The 21,261-nt window shown below is 35.7% G+C and overlaps 1 protein-coding gene across 1 annotated transcript in view; it reads right to left on the bottom strand.

The window, feature by feature from the left end:
- The window catches only part of EMB2423 (telomere length regulation TEL2 family protein), a 28,535-nt gene extending 10,830 nt beyond the window's left edge, over positions 1 to 17,705 (bottom strand). Inside the window, exons 1-6 of the mRNA XM_039130898.3 lie at positions 17,219 to 17,705; positions 16,889 to 16,917; positions 13,696 to 13,798; positions 9,249 to 9,423; positions 5,013 to 5,210; positions 3,816 to 3,976 (exon numbers count right to left, since the gene is read on the bottom strand). Coding sequence (XP_038986826.2) covers positions 3,816 to 3,976; positions 5,013 to 5,210; positions 9,249 to 9,423; positions 13,696 to 13,798; positions 16,889 to 16,917; positions 17,219 to 17,399 — 847 coding nt within the window. The 5' untranslated portion in view covers positions 17,400 to 17,705. The remainder of the gene's footprint in view (positions 1 to 3,815; positions 3,977 to 5,012; positions 5,211 to 9,248; positions 9,424 to 13,695; positions 13,799 to 16,888; positions 16,918 to 17,218) is intronic.
- Between the last annotated feature and the right edge of the window lie 3,556 nt (positions 17,706 to 21,261).

Here is a 21,261-nt window from a genome sequence, read left to right as displayed (position 1 = left end):
CTAGGATTTCAGCCTTGGCCACACTATTTTGATGTCGTGCACCCCACCACTTAATAAGCCTTCTGCATAGCTTAATGATTTGTGAAGGCCGTTCTTTTTATGTAATGTATAGCCTATTGGGACTGCTTGCGACCCTAGTTGCACTCCTCAATTTCTCATTCCACAAGTCCTTTAAATCTTACCATTCTTCCATTTAGATCCTTTCTATCTAGATCAGTTTATCAGAGGATCAATAATATGTCAGTTTTTTTTTTTTTGGAGGCCATCTATCACTAGGATTTGTCAAAACCCACCCACCTTTCACAAGATTCATGTCCTTGAGTCCTTATTTCACTTATTTCTGTTTTTTGTGTTTTTCGAGATCTAATCTATCTTTTAACTTCTTTAAATCAACAGAGGATCAATAAGTGCATCTGACTCACCATTCATGCCGAAAGCCTCCTGCTCGTTACTTACAGTAGTTTTGGTCATGGTTGACTATTAGTATATTCATGCTTCCACTGTCCATCCTTGACTCTTGTTACCTCTTTACTTTGGATTTCATTATTATCATCTTCTGGTTTGACTATTAAGCTCCTGCTCATTCTAACCTGATGGTTCTTTCTAACTTATAAATTATTTTAATTTTTCTTCAGTCCACTCAACTAGTGATTGTTTATTAGTTTACTTGGCTCTGAAACTTGCATTGTGTATGAGATTTTCTACATATATAACCCTACTAGCTTGAGATCCTCACAACAAGGAGACAAACTACTGCTGCTAGCATCTGCCTCTCATGATATGGCCCTATGTACCATGATATTGCTACTGATCCTAGGCATTATCTGTTAGGCTTATTGCTATATGATGGACAGTCTAGGATTCTAGGTTTCTACTAGTTGACTTCATTAGCCAGTTTCTAGTTAGCAACTGACATCATTATCGAGCTCATGTTATTGGCAACTATTTTTAAAAAAGCTCGGAGTATTTTATCGTGGTTATATTAAGGTTTGCCGTCTCGGTACCGGACCCTATACCGGTACCGATGCCACACTAGCACAGTGTCGGTCGGTACAGTACGGAGTTTTCTAGTATACCAAGTATCGGTACGCCATCCATGCCGGGTACCGGTACTGAACCAGTACGGTGCAGTACGCCCCGTACCACCCAGTTCGGGCCGGTACAGCATACCATGGATTATACCTCGGTTGTTCTAATAATAACCACATGTTATTGCATGTTGAACCTATCTATGGACGGGAAAAACATATTGCTCCATGCCAAACCAACCACTCAAAATAGGTACTCTGGTTCAAGGCCGGAACTGGTTGAACGGGCCCAAAACAATCATGGATCAAGCAGTTGGGGCAGTTACCCCCTTGGGTTGCCCCAAAACTAAGCTATTCATGCATAGGACCTAGCTATCCTGCAAAATACCACTTGGGAGCTTGTCTTCTCCTCCTTTGTCCCCTCATTTTCATTCTTTCATGGCAGAAAACAAAGAGGAGACCGGTGGCTTTTCAGAAGTTTGGAGATCTCTATTTAAGCTCAGATTTCTTCAATTATTTTTTTTTGTGTAAAAACTGTTTGATGCTTGGGCTCAAATTCAAGGATTTTGGAGGTTTCGCATAGAACCCAAAAATCATGTAAATCCAAAATCGGCCCAACCATGTGTTGTTTGTTTGGTTGATTTTTGAATATGCTGCATGAAATTCACTTGTCCACAATTCTACCAAAATAATTTTTTGAGCTATCATTTTAAAAAATAATTTATAAAAACATAATATTTAGAAATAGGAAGAAAACAAATTTTGGGACTTGGTAATCGACGAGGATGCTACAAGCTGACCATGCGCTCACACTGGCACCTAGATGGGGGATAGCATGGAGAACATTATGCTATTGACGTGGGGGATTGTATGAAGAACATGATGTTGTTGTTGAATGGCATTATTAAATTATCTTTTATATTGTTTAGTCAAATAATCGATGCTACTTATGGACTTCTTCAGTGTACATCAAAATGTAACTGATGGTACACTCCTATATTGGATCTATGATTTTAGTAACCTAATTACTTTTTAAATGCTAATCGTATGATCAATGCGTTTTACATGTATTTTAGATTCTAAATTATATGAATTATGCAATAAATATGCATGTTTCTAACTTCAACAAGCACAGAAACCATGGCCAGAGTAGTTAACTTGATACTCCCAGCTTGTTCTTGCAAAACATAGCATTGAGACAAGAAAACATAGTTAAAAACTGAAAACCAGATTTTGGAGGACAAAAGATGTCATACAAGTGATGTCTAGGACAGACCTATGGATACCCAGCATGCCCTTAGTCAGCACAATCCTCGATATAGCATGTGTTGTAACCCGCTCTTGGTCAGTCAGTATTAATCCATGGTATTTTAAACTTTGCTCCTCTATTTAAAATTATTCCTCCATTCATCTCCTGTCATTATAATCTCAACTCACTTATGTACCTATCTTTGTTACCTTATATCTTCAATTCTTCATGGACTCTATTTATTAACACCAAAAGCATACTCCTAGTTGTTTGTAGTTCTTCATCCATGGCTTTGTGCAGCTCACTACATCCTACAAACTCAGCACCTCCACTGTTCCACATCCATTTTAAATCATACCAGTGTTGAAATGCTACTGCTTCGTATTTATCTATTCATTGCTTCTACAAGTCTTCATAGTTTTTACTAGTCTGTACATCAATTGAGTATTATATTTGTATACAATAATTGTATTATTTGTATACACATCGACTCTATATTATATCTGTATATGCATGCATGCCTAATTTGGCTTTCTTTTCACTAGAGTTGGCCCAGGTTCTAGTGTATATTTGCTTAGCGCCCAGAGCCCAGAGAGAGCACATTTGCTTTCACAATTTCTTCTAAATTAAAGTAAAAAAAGGGTGTAGAGGAAGTACAACAATATCAAATTGATAATTCTCTCATACAGTCCAAAACTATAAGTGAACATTAAACTTCCCTAAAAAGTTGGTAACTGAAAGAAATCATTCATTTAAGGGAATCAGTAACGCCATGAAACAGCAATGGGAAACCAAAGAAGTCCCCATATGGTAAAAAAATCTAAGCCAAGTACCAACTGATATTAGATAGGCAGGCTTAAGCATCTCATCGAATTGTAAATACTAGACCACATCCTCCATGTAGAGATGGATGATAACATCAATTGGCTTCATGCATGATGGATGATGACATCCATCATTGCCAAAGGAAACAAAAGCAGCAAATGCGTTAGGGAAGCTCAAACCTTAAATGCACATGCTAATAACTATCTTTTGCCTAATAAGATTTAAAGAACCATACAAAAAAGCATGTCAGCATTGTAAGGGAACAATTCTAGAAACAGATAAGGAAGTTCTTTCTATGACAAGGAAATGACTGCATGACAAGAAAGACACAACACAGAGGTATTTACTCATAAGGATTACTTCCTCAAAAGCTATGGTTTGGCCTCTCAACTAGACAAGAGATATCCAACAACTAAATCCTGAAAGAAAATTAACTCTTTTGGCGTTTGGCTTTCTAGTTTTGTTGGCATATAAGTGAAGTGAAGCTCACAGAGCATTTCATGTCAATATCGATAGTTTATATTCTATGTAGAGCATAAAATATAGTTTGCCACCGCACTAGCTGTCATCTATGCCTGCTCAGTTGTGCGAACCTGGTGGACACTCTAATAGCTCAATAATTTCATTCTGCCAATTCAATAAATGATATATAAGTACAAGAAGAAGGCATGTGCATTTCTTTTTTATTAGGAGCAGTACAAAATTCCAATTACCTGTAGAACCACGTCTACAAATCCGTGAAAATATTTCCCCGACAAATAAGAATGATCCATCCAGAACATTTCTATTTGAGGCATCTTTCTTATTAAATAGTTCCATAGCTCTTTCTTCTGCTCCAACCAGAAGTTGTTTGGTAATTTGTTGGAAGAACAAGCTTAGTAATCTAGTCAAGGTTAAACACAAAATAAAAAATGACTAACCACAAAATAATTTAAAAGATGAGTAGAGTGAAACACACCTCTCTTTTACAACAGAAAAGACAGATTTCGATAAAGGCAAGGAGAGAAACTCAACTAAACCGAAGATAATCTAGAAAGTTTTAAATCCATTATCATAATATTTTGTAAAGTGCAAATTGCAATCATGAGTGTTCATTAAATTTACATGAAAAGGGTATTATTCACAGAAAATTAAGAGGTAAAGACAGATTATTTACAAGATATCCTACCATTTAAAGGTTGTATTAGCAAATCAAGTAGCAAATGACAAATTAACAAAAAGAAGGATTCTCAAACCACATCCGACCAATCAGTAATCAAGTCAGTTATGTTAAACTGCATGTGATTACATGATCAATTTTATAATTAATTTTAGGAAATTAACTAAATCCCACAAATTCACCAATAATCTAAGTTACAGAGGGATCTTTATTCATTCCAGGGAAGTCAAAGACAGGGGACACGAACCTTAGATCATCTTTTTCTCTTTTGGAATCCATAAATTCTTATATACATACTGACATGCATGTATGCGAAGAACTCTAGTTGAGAGGTTAATGCTTGCAGTTTAATATTTTCCAACCACAGATGATCTTCAAACTCTTCCAGTGCATCAGTTTGCTAGAATTTAGTTCTACATTTAGTATAAAGCTTTCATTTTCAAATATTATATTAAGCAAATTGTAGCATATTTTATATGAAAAGCTTGGTTTAATGATAAGAGATTTCCCTCAAAGGTCAAATAGTAACCAAACAAAACAACAGAAACACAAACCAAAATGTGTATATAGTTTTAAAATCAATATAAGTTACCCAGTATTTTTGAGTTATAAAAATGTTGTACATTATTGATGAGGTCAGAACAAACTGTAGCAGTCAAATAGCATCTAGGTCCCATCTGAAACTATTTTATATGTATATTATATATATATATATGAAATGTATTTTTCAAACAGGAACCATGGAGGATACTGTGACGAAAGTGCAGGTAAAGCCTCCAATCTTGCTTTGTCAGGAACTGATGCAAGTAGTTGTGCCACCCTAGATATGAACATTGACACGTCTGGCTTAAGCAGTTCATCACCATATTCATCACTTGAATATGGGAGTCCGAACTCTCCAACTACACGACGCACTCCTTGATTCTCAAGCAAGCATAGTACCAATAACCTGTTGCAATGGGTAAAGACTAAAGAGTTCATGAAATCTCATACAGCAAAATGTAGATGCAAAAAAATGTGGTAAAGTGTTCATGGATTACAAGTTATTAGACAAGAAGCAAGGCTTGTCCAATCTATATGGAATCAAAGTTTGAGAATGTTTACTGGCTACCAATAAATTCACATCAACTACCTCACTAATGCACATTGGACAAGAAGAGATGCCTGCCAATGAAACCTTCAAGAGCAGTTGGCCAGGTGAACTGTCTTATTCATTAAGCATTCAGGGTTGCAAAAGCAGGAAGTAATCGTCCAATGTTCTAGTAGGCATGTAAAGAATCGCGACAAGAAGGAAGAAGGCTAGGTATGATATGAGAAACTGCATATTTCTAAGGCACGATTTACAAGCCTTGGATTCTTACTGAAAAACAGAACCCTATATGAAGCAAAACAATATGAGCAAGAGCACAACCTTAACAAAAGAAAAATGCATATGAAGCCACCTAAAAAGAAGTACACTCAGCTTTGCATACATAAACATGTGCTACATATGCACGTACATACAGACACACAAGGATTCAAATACCGATACTGTGGGTGGAGCCAGTTTTCTCAGTACCATACCATCGTGTACCAACTCTCGAGACAATGGTACATACCAGTACCATCATGGTACTTTTTCTGGGTTTTTTTTTTTAATTTTGGTTTCACCAGCCTCTCATACTCTCAAATCCTCAACTTTCTTTTTTTTCTTTTGGTTTCAATCTAGTTGTCGATAGCGGGAGGTTGGAATAATGGTATTGGAGGTGGAAGCTACGGACAAGGCTATAGAGGATTTGGGAGATTGGACAGGTAAACTAGGTGGTGGAGTCAAGGAGAGAATGCTTGGAGGGCTCCCGATGCGGGGAATCTTCTTGTCGAGGCTCAGAGGGGGCCAAGGGTCTAGAGGTGGTAGTGTGGTACCATCGTGACGATAGGATGCAAGAGGCAATGGAGAGGAAGGACAGAATCAGGAGAGGAGGTGTTGAAGGGAGCTCAAGTTACAACCGGGATCGGGTTTGAGTCAGGTTAAGTTAGCACCAATTTATGGTGCACAAACCTGGTTTAGGGCTCATCCTGTCAAAGGAGGGTGATGGTAATATTTTTTGAACTAATAATATGAATATTAATTAAGGTCTTAAATCTCGTAGGATGGGGTTGTTCCAATTTTTTCATGGAATAGGACGTCCCGCGATTCTGCCCCGTCCTGACACTGAGGATAGGGGATGTCCCAAGACGTGCCAATCAGGATGCTAGGACGATAGCAGGATGATCTTGTCTATCATCCCGACACATGGGATGGTACCCCATCCTGGTGTCCCACGGGACGTCCCGCCAGGACTTGAATCCTTGATACTAATAACAACTAATAATCTATGCTTATTTAGTACTTAATACTAATAGCAATAGTTGTAAACTTGTAACATAATTGAAACTAACATCCAACCTCACCATCAATTTTTACATGATCCATTTGCAGGCCTACATTAGTGCCCCACAATATTTGGCCCCAGAAAGCTGTGGGCCACATATGCAGCTAAACAATGCTAATTGAGCCACATTTACGACTGCATAGCACCAAGTGGTCTGAATTTTCTGTTCATATATAGTATGACCACATACACTAATTGCATATAAGTAATACAATAAGGTCAAGAGACCGCCCTAACATATGCAGCCTCATGGATCACATTTTAAGACACTTGAACATGGTGTTTTGGATGACCATCAACTAAACATGGAAAACCTATGTTGCAATATAGGCAAGGGGCATATGACCAACTTGTTTGACCATATTACCAATTTACCATCACCCTTTATTTCCTTTTATCCTCTTTCTTTCATCTTGTCTCCTCTTCTTTCATATATTTAATATATATGTAACGAATATATACATGCATATATATACATATACTGATATAAATATACAAACATTATATGCATACATATAATGTATGTATATTCTACTCACCTTTTCACTTAAAGGAAGATCTATTAATATATTTTCCACAAGTCAAAAACTCTCCACATTCCTGATTTCAAGATTGCCAAATTCTGGAGTTGACTGTAGTAAATACCAAGGAAGAGCTCGCTTCACATATTCTTGCATAATGCACACTAATTCGTCCTTCAGATGATGCAATAATTAAAGGTACGAATAAGATGACTGACTTGTCGAGAACAGGCCATCAATTAGGAACGAAAGCAAGACTAATTTGCTCCCGATAAAGATTTGCATTCTATTCACCCAGATTAAAAAAAAAAAGAGCACATGTAATATCTTGCATGCCATTCCATGTTGTCCAGCACATACCATGCTGGCAAGACAAGGGTATAGTATAGGGGTATGCACCATGTGTTTTCTATACACGGATATGGATAAGAGCATGCTAGCACCAACCCATTTTGTTTGCCATGCGGTTGGGCATGTGACCTGTGCAACTCAACAAAGCACCATAAATACCATGCCAACCTGTGACCGGCACAAGCACCGGATATGGAACTTTAATCCTTGGAAGGGAACAAACTAGAAGAAAGGTTACATCAGTAGTCATGAACCTTTCACAATATTAAGGACTACAACACGAACCATTCTAGTATGTGAAGGCCCCAAGAAGTACACAATGATAAAATAAGAATCCAATTACCTACGAATAGACCCCTTATAAAATGAGAATCCAATTTTTTTCCCTTGGTCCACTTCACAAACAAAACAAATGCAGCTAAAAACCAAAAGAACTGAATTTAACGGTACCAACATCATGCAATGTAACCCCCCCTTAACTATACTATATAGTATATAAAGTATAACAAAGTCACTAGATAACAAGGAAGAACAATCGCTTCACAGTAACATCTCGATTTGTAATGACACGCGCAAGGATGTGACAGCAACCCCGAATGCAACTCCATTTTATTTATCACCTAAGAACCCTTTCAAAGATTCAAGACTTCATGCCTCTCATTGTTTCTAAGGGAGCATGATTCCACCTGGTCCCGGCATTTCTATTTTTCCAGTATGTCATAACATGGTTGTGAGGCTCTGCTTGGATCATAACCATCCATAATCCCCTGTACATTGCTATGTGTTTAACTCTAGTTATTTGAAGAATGAGTTTGGCAACCTCCATTAGATGATAATGCTTCTCTCAATTACTCCATTCTCCAATTGGTAGAAGCAATATGGAGTTTGTGAAAAAAAAAAAAGGAAGTAAATGAACTCAGTTTCTTTATCAGATCTCACGGATAACATCATTAACAAGCTGAATTTAATTCTTGGCGCAGAATAACTCAAAAAAGTCAAGCAATTCTGATATATTTTTCATATGGTAAATCCTTTTTATCTAGGAAAATTATTAACATCAACAACTTAACTCTAAAATCAAAATCACTATGAAATTATAAACTCCCTAAAAATATAGCAATTATTGAATTTGGATTTTCTAATGGGAATGCACCCAAAGAAATGTGGGTTTTTCCCACTAAACTTAACAATAGCCATTACCCAACTTCTTATCTAGTTCTCCCGCTCACATAAAGAGAGAGAGCCCACTCAAAAGACTTTGGAGGCTGGGTCAACAGGTCAAAAAGAGGTCCAGTAAAAGAATAATAAAACAGGTGAAGAAAGAAAATAAAAGAAATAAAAAATAAAAAAGAATCACAAACCAGCAAAAAAAGAATAAAATAAAACATTTTTTTCTCGACAACCAATAAATAACATATTAAGAAAAAGAAAGATAAATTTGTTCCATACATCTCATTATCATGTGCCCTCATGTTCCATGAAATCAATTATGACCAGCCATCATGATTACTTTTCCAAACTTAAACCATGCTGCATGCAGTCAAGCTTGACAGGTTTGCAAATCGAATAGGCATGCTAAAAAGTTGTCGTCAAAAGATGAAAAGCAACCGCGCTTCCATGATACAGTGAACACAACTAGTAGTACAGAGAGTATCTCTAAATGATAAGGTTCACCAAATAAAAGCTCAATACAAAGCAGAATACCTTTCGATATTTGAGCAGATAGTATTAAGATCAGCATCTCTATTGGTTCCACTTTGCTTTAGAGCAGGAACCAGGGCTTGAACTATTTCAGTTGGAGGTCCTTCAACAAAAAATGAATCATAAACTTGTTTCCTTGCTGATATAGGAAACAACGCAAGCCAATTTAATGCAACATCTGCACATTTCAATGTGATGCTGGGTCATTGAATGGTTAAAAAAATTATGTTGTCAACAGTACAGTTATTTGCTCAATAACTTATAGCACCTAACTGCCCCAGCATATAATTGCTAAAATTTCTATACAGGTATCACAGGAATACTTCCAGAAAGATTAAAATCAAGCCTAAGCTCCACAGCGTGCATGCACTTTGTATAGTTCAAAAGAATAACTAACTTCAATTACTCAGGTAATAACAAATCTCGAATAGTGGATGCCACCGCATAGACTGATGCTGGATTTAAATCAAGTTGTTTGAATCAAATGACTATCTTACCAATAAGGATTAAGTCAAGAATCATGAGTTTTCCCCCAAGATATTGACCTAATCGAGTAAAAATAAATTAAGCAAAGTAAAAAAGCTAAAAAAAGTAAAAAGAATTTCACAAGTTTTCAATAATTTTCAAAAACTTCAGCAGAAAGAAACCATCACTATCACTAAGCTAACCAATTAAACTTATCTAAACACTGACTTCATCAGGCAAAATTAATCAAACAGCAAAACGACACCATCAATTCCTCAAGCAAGTTAACGTTTTAACACAAGTCAGTTAATACTGAGGTAAAATGCATTAACAAACAATTAAACCCATAGTTGGTGCACAAAGTCTGAACAACACATCGTCATGCAAACATGATGATAAACAACAAAGGATCTTTAGGAGAAGAGGTATGGAGCTAGAGAGACAGTTAGTTGATGAAGCTTATTTGAACTATGAATGAAATATTGATTAAGCATCAATAGCAGAGTTAAATATGTGGACTTCCTGCAACAAGCATATTCTCCAAGTCCAAGGAGCACAAAAATGAGGCCCAATAAACTGTTAAATCCTTAAAGGTCTTGAAATCCTTTACATAAATTTGACAGGAGAGATAATTTAAATGGGCAGTGGTTCAAGCACCATAATTAACATTGATGAAATCATAGGCGTAGTCGAAATGTCATGATGTAACATAAGAAGAATTGAATGAAGAAAGCATAATCAAGATAATCACGTTCATAACGCAAGTCATCAACCCTAGCCATACGACTTCGTTGCACTTGCTAATGACTTGCCTCCAGGAAGAACAGCATTTGTCACATTTAAATTGTCTGTATCTGGTTATAATCTTGATGATGATGACAGAAACAACAACAATGAAGATGATACAGTCATAGATGGGCTGGTGCTTCATAGTTGCAGTGTGGTTTTAGGATATCTGCAGAGAAGTTGGACATCGACCACTAGACTCTGGGCAAACATAGTATAGAAAGCAATCATTGTTTCCCTTATGGAACAGAAGAACGCAACTCCTGCAATGGCATTCATAACAAGCATCACAGATACAGAACCTTAACAAGAAAATGAAGATATGAGAAAAGACCTCAGGTCATTTTAACTTTAAGATTGCTAGAGGTGGTGCAAGGGTTTTAATATTGATATCAATTATTGTGCTGGTAATTTTTGGTGCACAACAGGTAAAAATTACAAATTAACTAATTATACTACTTGAGATCTAAGATATTAAAAGTTTTAGATGCAGGGAAAAAACCAAAATATATTAAAAAAATGGTTGAATAACATACATTTGAGGTGCTTGCAAATTACTAAGAAACTAACATGCATAGGTCCAGCATGTATGGATTCTCTACCGAGTGAATCAAGAAATTGCTTTCAGTAAATCTCGTTAGGTGTTCTAAAAAAAATCAGTCTTCATATGGAATAAATGCATTTTCCTTTACAAAGGGAATATGAAAAAGCATGCATACATCTTTCAAAAGAAACTTAAAAACCAATTTCACTTTTTATTTTAAGGGTTTTTTGCGTACATACCCTCCTAATATTGGAATTTGCGTGAATACCCTTCTAAAATTGATATTTGCATGTATACTCTCATCAAATACTTGTTTTGTACGCATACCCATGCCATCTAACGCCGTTAAGAAGTTAGCGGTTTAAAATTAAAATGACGAAAATACCATTAATGGGTAAACATGTAAAAAGAAAAGTTTATAAGGGTATACATGAAAATAGTAATTTTGGAGGGTATTCATGCAATTTCATATATTTAGGAGGGTATACATGCAAAAAAAATCTTAGATTTTTGCATAAATACCCTTCTAAATATTAAAATTTGCACGAATACCCTCCAAATTGATATTTACTTGTCTGCCCTCACAAAATATTATTTTTGTATGAATACTTTTGACATAACAATTCAGCTAACGTAATTAGCCAAAATTATATTTATTTAAAATAAAATTTAATTAAAATTATGAAAGTATCTTTTTATTTCTAAAGTGGGTAACGGGTTAACATATCTCACTGAAGACTAAAGCAGGTTGAAATAGAAAAAATAAAATTAGATTTTTTGCATGTAAATTCATAAATATGTGAAATTGCATGAATACCCTCACAAAGTATTATTTACATATATACCCTTATCAAATATATCTTTCTGTATATCTACCTATTAAGGATATTTCAGTCATTTTTAATTTTAAACCACTAATTTCTTAACGGCGTTAGATGGGATCGGCATATATGCAAGAAAAAAGAAAAATGGAGGGTATATATGCAAAACAAGTATTTTATAAGGATTTACATGCAAATATCAATTTTGGAAGGGTATTCATGCAAATTTCAATATTTAGAAGGACATGTACACAAAAAACCCTTATTTTAAACCTCCCTATTTTTCCTTTTCTTTAAGTTCATTTGGTGCTTCACTGAAGAAAAAAGCAGTATTATTTGCATAGCCTGCATTGCATTGAGCCAAGCAAGCTCACTACTTGACTCTCCATTTCAGTAAAGTACCAGCAATATTGACCAATTCTTCTCATGAATTGACCATATACCCATTCAAAAGGTAAAGCCCGACCAGCTATTGCTGGCAATAAAAACCAGCCTGTCGTCATGGGAGCAACCAATGGTTGGACATGACCGATGACATGAAGCACAGCTGCTTCATCATCGTCAACATAGAAATATAATTTTCATTTCTCGGCATTCAGACTCTTATTCCATCTATGGTTCATCCTATCCATTAATTGATACCCAACATATCTCCAAGTGCGCCACAATCAGAGATCACGACATTTAAAACATGCCAATAACACATCCAAAAGTTGCACATCCTATAAGCTGTAGCTCATATTAATCGATATGTTGTCATTTACAATATCAAAAACAAAGAAATGGATGAACTTCTTAAGACAATGTGAAAAGTGGCATAGGTCGTACAGCAGCAAGATGCAGCATCATCACTATACATGTTATCACTATGTTTTCTTTTGGGTAATTGACATTGATATTGAGTACATGTTTCATGTTATTCCCATGTTTTCAACCTAAACTAGCATCTCATAGCCGGAGCTTTTTAGAGTAGTGTGACTTTGTTTCTGTCAGTATTAGACAGTTTTTTATGTCTTTTTATGAGTAACATCCATCCAGGATGCTTATTTAAGGATTCTTAAGTTGTGTATGCAAGTCAAAAAGTAATTCAATTCAAAAAGGAATCTAAAACAGTTCACAGATCTATCTTATTATCATTTTTATAGTATCTCCATAAAGTGTTATATAACTTTTGGTGCCCATATGTACTATTAAGCAGTAACATATACCACACTTGGTTGTACTTTGTCAATTGTAAAGAATCAAGACTGATTATGCTATAGTTATTACTTAAATTTTACATTGATAAAATATTTAGTACAGAATAGTGATACTATGATTATATACTAAAAACATGAAGAGTGCAAACATCTTCGAACTAATACAAGGTTATAAACAAATATAAAGAATGATATCAAACAAAATGAATTATTAAGCAGTAACATATATCACGATCGGTTGAACTTTGTCAATCCAAAAGAATCAAGACGTCATTATGTTATAGTTATTACTTAAATTTTACATTGATAAAATATTTAGTGTAGCATAATGATATTATGATTATATATTAAAACCATGAAGAATGCAAACATCCTGAACTAATACAAGGTTATAAACAAATATAAAGAATGATATCCAAACAAACAAATCCATAGAGAGACATTTATGGCATTTGAAAATGGAACTTCAAAAAATTTATATAACAAAACCAATAACATCTCAGATAGACTCATGTTGCTATATTCAGTTTGAAGCACATAGAACAGATATGACTAAATTTTTAGAATAAAAAACCTCATTTACACCCATAACATCTAACTAAATGAAGAAGGTTGCAAATAAATGTGTAACTTACCATAAATTAATATTCTAGACATTGTTGGAAATGCAGATCCATGATAGAAAGCATGTCTCCAGTCATTGCTTTCAGCTTTAGTTGGACGCTTAACATCAAGGACCTAATAAAAAGTCATAAATTAATAAAACCTCATTATGGAGGAAGTCAACTTCCTTGTAACCAATTTCCTCATAAAGAACCTTAATTACACATTATTTATACCAAGTGACAAGCTTTGTTAATGTTTGAGTTGAAAAACTTTCACATTGCTAGAGTGCCTAGAATAGTCTAAATTTTCTCTCAGCCAAATGTTAGCAAGCTTACTCTCATTTGTTAAGCTAATGGAAAGAATCACCTCTTGACCTACAAACGCTTTCACTGACCATGATCTGTAGATTTTAAGTGTTATGAATTCTCAGTAATAAAACCATAGGTCCATCAAAAAGAAACGTATAGAACTAATCGATCAAAAAATGGCCCTCCTACATTGTCATGATAATTTCTAAGAGATAGAGAGTTTAAGTCAAAGTCTTTCTCTCTCTTTTTTCGTAGGTGGGTAAGGGGGAGGCAAGAGACCTCAATATCTAACAAAACAACCACCAAAAAATTAGCTTTTAAAAATAACAAGAGGTCTAAAAGGATGACTGTGGCTGGTTCGCAAAACATCCATCTTCATTAGGGCGTAGTCATATTTTTCGAGCTCAACTAGGCTTGCAATGATACAATTTCTATGTGCCTCTAGCATAAATGAACTCAATCCAAACCAGCTTGATTTTGAAAAGTTGTAAATGAAAATACAGATCCACCTCCACCCACCTAATCTCTTTTTTTTCCCCACCTTTACCCACTTTCCTCCTTCCCCTCCTCTTCCCTTTGCCCTTCTTCCTCCTCCCATCCTGTTCGCATATTTTCACTCTATTCTCTTTGACACCACTCCTCCCTCCTCCACCTCCTTTGCTCTTCTTTCTCTTCGATAGTCATCCCTTTCCCTCTTACTTCCTCCTCTCTTCCATAAACTCCTCTTCTTCCTCCTATACCCTTTCCTTTTCTTAGTCTACCTCCTCATCCTCCTCCATCCCTTTTCTTCCCTTAGGTAAATGACTAGAGTATGGATGTTATCCAATCCTAACCTAACCACATAACCTTGGAACCGCCTTGCTCCAATTTACATGGTGATCCTTTTCTCTAGTGGACTTGGCCCAATTTACAGATGATCTGGACCTGTTTCCAACTCTAAGCCCAAACTTCAATTACTTTAAGCCTTGGTTGCACTGGACCTAATCCAATCCAATGCATTTGTAGGCTACAAATAACAATGAAAGGACAGTTTTCAAATGACCTCAAAGAATGCACTAAGGTTATACATTCCTAAAAATGCTGCATACTGACAAGAACTACCAACAAAGTCTGAAACACAGCTAGTTTTCTATGTTCAGCAATTAGGAAAAGAAAAGTGTAAGAATCTTGTAATGACAATAATAGCCCTTCCTTCAATGGTAGAAATTAGTATTACAATACCCCTACCAAAGCCATAATGAACCATTGGATAGTCAATTAACATGAGTAGTAGTCAAAAATCAAAATGTTTGTTTAGGACGCCTATATGCTTATAGGATTCACCATTGGAGAAGCTATTTTGTGAACCTCAATCTTCGAAGCATGTAGATCATAGGGGAGATATGTTACCTAGATATTTCAATTTTCAAGATTTTATGAGAATACTTCTATGCATGGACGTTTGTCTCTCATATTATGGACGTTTGTCTCTCATATCGAGTGACTAAGCAACAAAAAGGGATGAGGAATGCTAAATTAAGTTAGGATATAGACAAAATTTTCTTGTCAAGTGTCTTAAACCTTACATGCAAAGTTTGGTGCATTTCTTGAAATTGAGATCTTATATTATTTTCATGATTTAAAAAATATAGTTTCCTTGGCATTACATTTAGTGAATTTCTACAAACTTGCAAGGAAGGTTCTAAAAAGCGGCCATATGTAGGTGACTGGGGCACCACACAGTGCCTAAGGCAATATGCAAGCACCTAGGTGGAAGAAGAAAACAAGTGGCAGGATGAGGTAGCAGGTAGAGTGCGAATGATAGAATGCAGAAGAGGAGGAGGCGAGGTGCAGGAAGAGGGGAAGAAGGAAGAGGCTGGCTGATTGAGAGAAGAATAAGAAAATAAGCAAAGAAGAAGAGAAGGCAAAGCCAGAGGAAGCCAGATATCTTTATTTAAGCTACATATATGGACTATATATGTCTCGACACCTACATGCAAGGTCCGCAATCTTAGTACCAGGTATCGTATTGGTACCTTACCAATTTGGTATGGTACGGCACATATCATGTATCGAAATAGCTTTCTAACTATTTTTCTCAAATTTTCTCTCGGAACGCTTCGGTTAGGCCGGTACATACCTCGGTACGCCTCGGTACATGTCGGTATAAGTTTGTGCCGACTCAAAGTTGAGTTTCATACCGATTTTCTTCTGAAATAATTCGGTACACCTCGTACCGGGCAATACAACAGACCATGCCTATATGACTGTTGTATGGTCGGGTGCTTATTGGGTCCATTTAGCCATATGCAAGGAAGCCAACTGACAGCATGCTTACATGCAACTACATGGAGTACCTTTAGAACATTTGGAATGTTGTACATATAATTTGTTATTTTTGAATTTGAAAAAGATTTGTTTTGGGGTATGGGATATCTAAGATGGAGAACCTTGAATGTGGGTGTTAAGCAAGATATTGAAGGAAGACTCCAGGAGGTAACTCCCTTTAAAGTGAACACCCTTGTTTTCACAATCTTCTCTGCCCTAGAGACCAACACTCTAAATACATACAATGAATGGTCTGAGAAGAAGAACCTAACACTTTGCATTTTTTATGAATTTAAAGGATTATTTATTTAGAGGAGGGCTTGTTAGGTGCAACATTTGGCGGATTTTATGCAAATTCAATAAAAAATTGCACTAGGCTGTGGGGTTTTCTCGCAAGGGAGATTCTTGTATATCGGGAATATGCAAGAAATTGCTGGAAAAAATTCTTGGCGGCCATTCCCCTCAAAGTAAATCCCATGTCTTTCTTCTTTTTCCCCGCTTTTCCCAGACCAAGCTTCTAGTAGTTGCATCCATAAATCCAGTACGCAGCTTGTAGTTTCTTTCTATGAAAGTCTTTAAAAAAAACATTAATAAGTTTAAATAATACCTGGCTTCTGTAACGTGGATCCATGACACCTGCAAATATAAACAACAAGATAAATGAGAGAAGCAAAAACATACTCATTCATTTTCTTTATGTGGAAAAAAAAGTTGTTTCCTGAAATTTTATATGACAGCCGCTTTACTTTGCCGTACCAAAATTATAAACTATTTCATTTTTTTGTAATTAAAAGAATGAATTGAGACTAGATTGAACCGCAAGAAAGAAGAAATAAACAAATGATTGTTACTATAGTTAAGAATTTCAACAACAAAAAGAGAAGAATAAGAAGGCAAAGAACACATAGAAAAGGAAGGGAATGGTTTGCAATCGAACCGGATACGCGAGAGGAATCGACGGGGAAAAGGAGGACAGCAAGCGAATGGAGGGCGCAAATCACTTCGTCGACGTGCCTCGCAGCATCGATCGCAGAGGAGACATCCCCAACCTTTCGAAGGAGTAGGTTTTCCAGCTCTCTTCTTCCCCTGCTGCCACTACCGCCCTTCTCCTCCTCCATGGCCAAAGCTCGTTGCTTTCCCGATTCCCCCGTAGTAAAAGACCCGACCTTGGGTCCCCGAAATAGAGATAGGTTATTTAGTTCGTACCGGAGCGTTCCGCCGGAACAAGTTGACAACCCAATCAACGGGTGGCCGCCGGAGGTGGCTAATGACGGTGAAGATATTGTGGCTGGAGGAGAAGCAGGTGGCTGCGGATGGTGAAGAGGTGGTCGCCGCGGAGGAACGGCCGGGGCCGGGAGATGGAGAGCGAGAGCGAGAGGGAGAGAGAGGAAGCCGAGGCAGAAAAGAGGATTTCGTGCCGCTTTCATGAATCGGCCGATATCTTGTTTTTGTTTTTCTACTGGAGATATCTTGACATTTCGGTGGTGATACGAAAATCGAGATCTAAATTCTCAAGCGATATCGATCGGTTGTTTTGTTGGACTTTCACTCGCTTACGATCTCCACCGAAACGAACCGTTACAGAATTTATCTCTGTTTCGGCCATCCACAGGGATAAAAACGATATCTTAGCCTGTCGAAAACGTTGATGGATTCTGACCCAACCCAGATCCGATTCGGACACCTGGACTTAGCTAGGTTCCTGGAAGATTCCAGAATTTATGAACAACGAAATTAAAAAAAAAAAAAAACTACAAAACTTTATTTTTAGTGGCATCTTGGTTTCACCTTTCTAATATTCTTCCATTTTATTTCTTCACCTCCATCTTCTTTAGAAACAAAAATATAACCAAACAAATGAAGCATTGGTCAACATGATCTCTCAAGGAAAAAAAAAAAAACTAGCTAAAGGTGCTGTAGTAGTTGAGTAGAAGGTAACAAACCAAGAGGTTATGGGTTCGATCCTACTTATATATCTAGATGCATACACATGATTCTTAGATTCGACTTTTAAGAATTCTAAAAGGTGACTCAGCCATAGGGATTGAGTGGATCCGAGATGTAGAGCAACAGAGCGATGGTCACCTTTTGCTCAGAGATATCTAGAGGCTGGTGAGAGATTGTTACTTCTTTTGGGCTATCCATGTGTACTGAGAGGCGAACAAGATGGCAAATTGGGTCAGAAGAGGTCATGTGGACATGGTCTCACACTGCCCCTACAACCTTAAGCCATTTTGTTTTTCTTGATTCTGTTGGTTACACTCACAATAGATTATTGTGAGCAACCGTTGTACCAAAAAAAAATTGCATAAGTCCATTTATTACTTCTTCTTTTTTTTTTATCTTGGGTTACTAAATTTAATCATAATTATCACAAATACCAACAAAAACTTTAGCTAAAACCAGTTTCATAGGTTGGTTGAATCAAATTGTCGAAGGAATGATTAAAATCTTAGGGGTTTTTTTCCGGAAGAATTGGATTCTAACTATTTTAATATAGTTCGTTCTCTAAGATTTTTGTAAGCAATATTTATTGATTATGTGTGCATTGACATGTGCATGTTTAACTAGTTAATGGTAAAAATACCATTTGTATTATCTAGACGAGTGATGAAGCACCCATCTGATCAATATCCAATGTGGCTGGATCAATTTCTATATCTTATATATTGCAAGTTTTCAAACATTTAAGTTCTTTTGCAAAATGGAAAATTTCTCCTTTCAGGTTCCTAGATTCAAAAAAATTGTTAATATATATCTTCTTTTATTCTCAAAGCTTTTTCTGCACATTGAGACCTTCATCTTTTAAATTTGAAACGTTCAAGAAAATTATAATAATAGAAAATTGTATAAAATGTTAAAAAAATAAATTTCATTGATAAAAGTATGTGCTGTCAAAATAACTAGATTCACCAACTTAAGGTATTATCTTGTGGGGTTTAAGAGTTATAAATATAAACCCAAGATCTAAATTAGAACTAAATTAAAATCTTTTTTCTTTCCATGCACTCATTTGCCTCGAAGCTTGACTGAAAGCTAAATTTCAAAAGTTAATATATAACATTTTATGACAAAGTAAAACATTGAGAAAGGTTAGTCAAGGAGTTAACATGTAGTTCTCTAATAAATTTAGTAAAGGTTCCTCCCTACTTTCAATGCGGAGAAAGTGAACATTTTTGAAAGGTGGTGTACAAATATTTTGGTCTACTCTCTTGCAAAAGATGGAGCATCAAGCAAGAAAGAATACAAGAAAGGATGAAAAGAAGCAAATTGATCTAAAAAAGATGTTTGGAAGAAAACGAGTTTAGTTATTATTCTAGGAGACATTGTATGTTTGCTTTCTTCATGAACGATTTAAAAATGCTGCTAAACCTTATCAAGTGGGAGTTATCAAAATCTTGTTATATTTTCGTAGGACGGCGATCAGTGAAATACTAACCCATAAAATTATAATTTTTAATATATAAACAACAATAAAATACCCATTTAGTAATAAACATTTTATAAGCTATGTTTAGTTTGGTTATGAGATTGAAAAGAAAAAGGAAGCACATATATATTTGCCAGAATTTAGAAGCATTTCTCAACCTCAATATCTTTATAAGTGTATTTTCTACAAAATTGAAATTTTATAAATGTAAATGTAGGCCATCTTCAAAGGTGGGAAATTAATAAGACTACTGAAAAATTAGGAATCTTGGTTTATGTGTCTTAAACATCAAGCTAAAACTTTACAGGATAATTCAAAACTTTAAAAGTATAATCTGGGATAAAGTAAAACTTTTGCACATAATTTTTTGAAAGTACAAGTCTATTGAAAATTAAAATTTATATATATTACCTCATATCTTTATAAGTATGCTTGCACTTAATTGGAATCATATAGGTATAAACGCAGGTCATTGTCAAGAGTAGAAAATTGACATATCTTTTGAAACTTAGGAGTCTCATGATATGTTTTAGACATACCAAACTAAAACTCTATGAGTATTTTGAATAAGTTAAAATTTTACAAGTATATTTTAGGATAAATTGAAACTTTTCATAATAAATAATTTTTAATTATTGAAATTACACTTCAAGGAAGGTGCTACCTTACCAACTTAGTAAAATCTTGGATAAATGTATCAGGCGACTTGGGATTGAATATGTCTTCAATAGGATTTTTAAAAAAAATTATTTGATGTAACTAATTCTAAATTATAATTCTAACATGAGTATAATATAATATAATAATTACATATGATTTTAAATTATAATTCTAATATAAGTTATAATAGAATAATTATGTAATTATCTTATAATTTGATCTTATGCAGTGTAAGTAATATACTAACATATGTATTTTCATGTAAACTCTTACCCACATACATATGTAGATACAAATATATTTAAAGTAGTATAAATCATGAGAGCATCCATGTATCAAGGTTTATATTATAATAGGAACAAGCACTTATTATTTCTATATACGTAAAACTAGTAGTAGCTTAGGCTGGAATTGGCACATCATTACTGTAGTTTCAAGCATAAGAAGTTTGGATCAAAGGAGACTCGGAAACCAGAGTTGTTTTTGTTTTCCGAGAGCCCCACTCCCTAGCTTTCCTAAGGTGCATTTCGACGGCAACACTGCTGAGGGAGGAGATAACAAGAGTGTGGGCTTTGTTATCAGGGACCACAAATGCCAAATTTGTAGTGGTCAGGAACCGACGGATCTTCGACACCTCTGTCATTGGAACTGAGCTTAGAGCTGCATGTGAGAGTATCCATGCTCTACGTGCGTTTTATATTCACCTCGAAGGAGACTCAGCCACGGTGATTGAGTGAGTTTGAAGCCGACACAACGAGACAGACAAGTAGTCAGTGCTCCACGACATTCGGAGACTAGCGCGAGAGTGTAGCTCCTTCCGAGCCTCCCATGTTTATTAGAAGATGAACAGTGCAACCGACTGGGTAGCCTATTTTGCGACTCAATAGTCA

This window comes from Phoenix dactylifera, chromosome 13 (genome assembly GCF_051530095.1).
Source record: "Phoenix dactylifera cultivar Ajwa chromosome 13, Ajwa_hap1_PhDact_Kaust_v1.1, whole genome shotgun sequence".
Classification (NCBI taxonomy): domain Eukaryota; kingdom Viridiplantae; phylum Streptophyta; class Magnoliopsida; order Arecales; family Arecaceae; genus Phoenix; species Phoenix dactylifera.
This window is presented reverse-complemented; position numbering and strand designations above follow the sequence as displayed.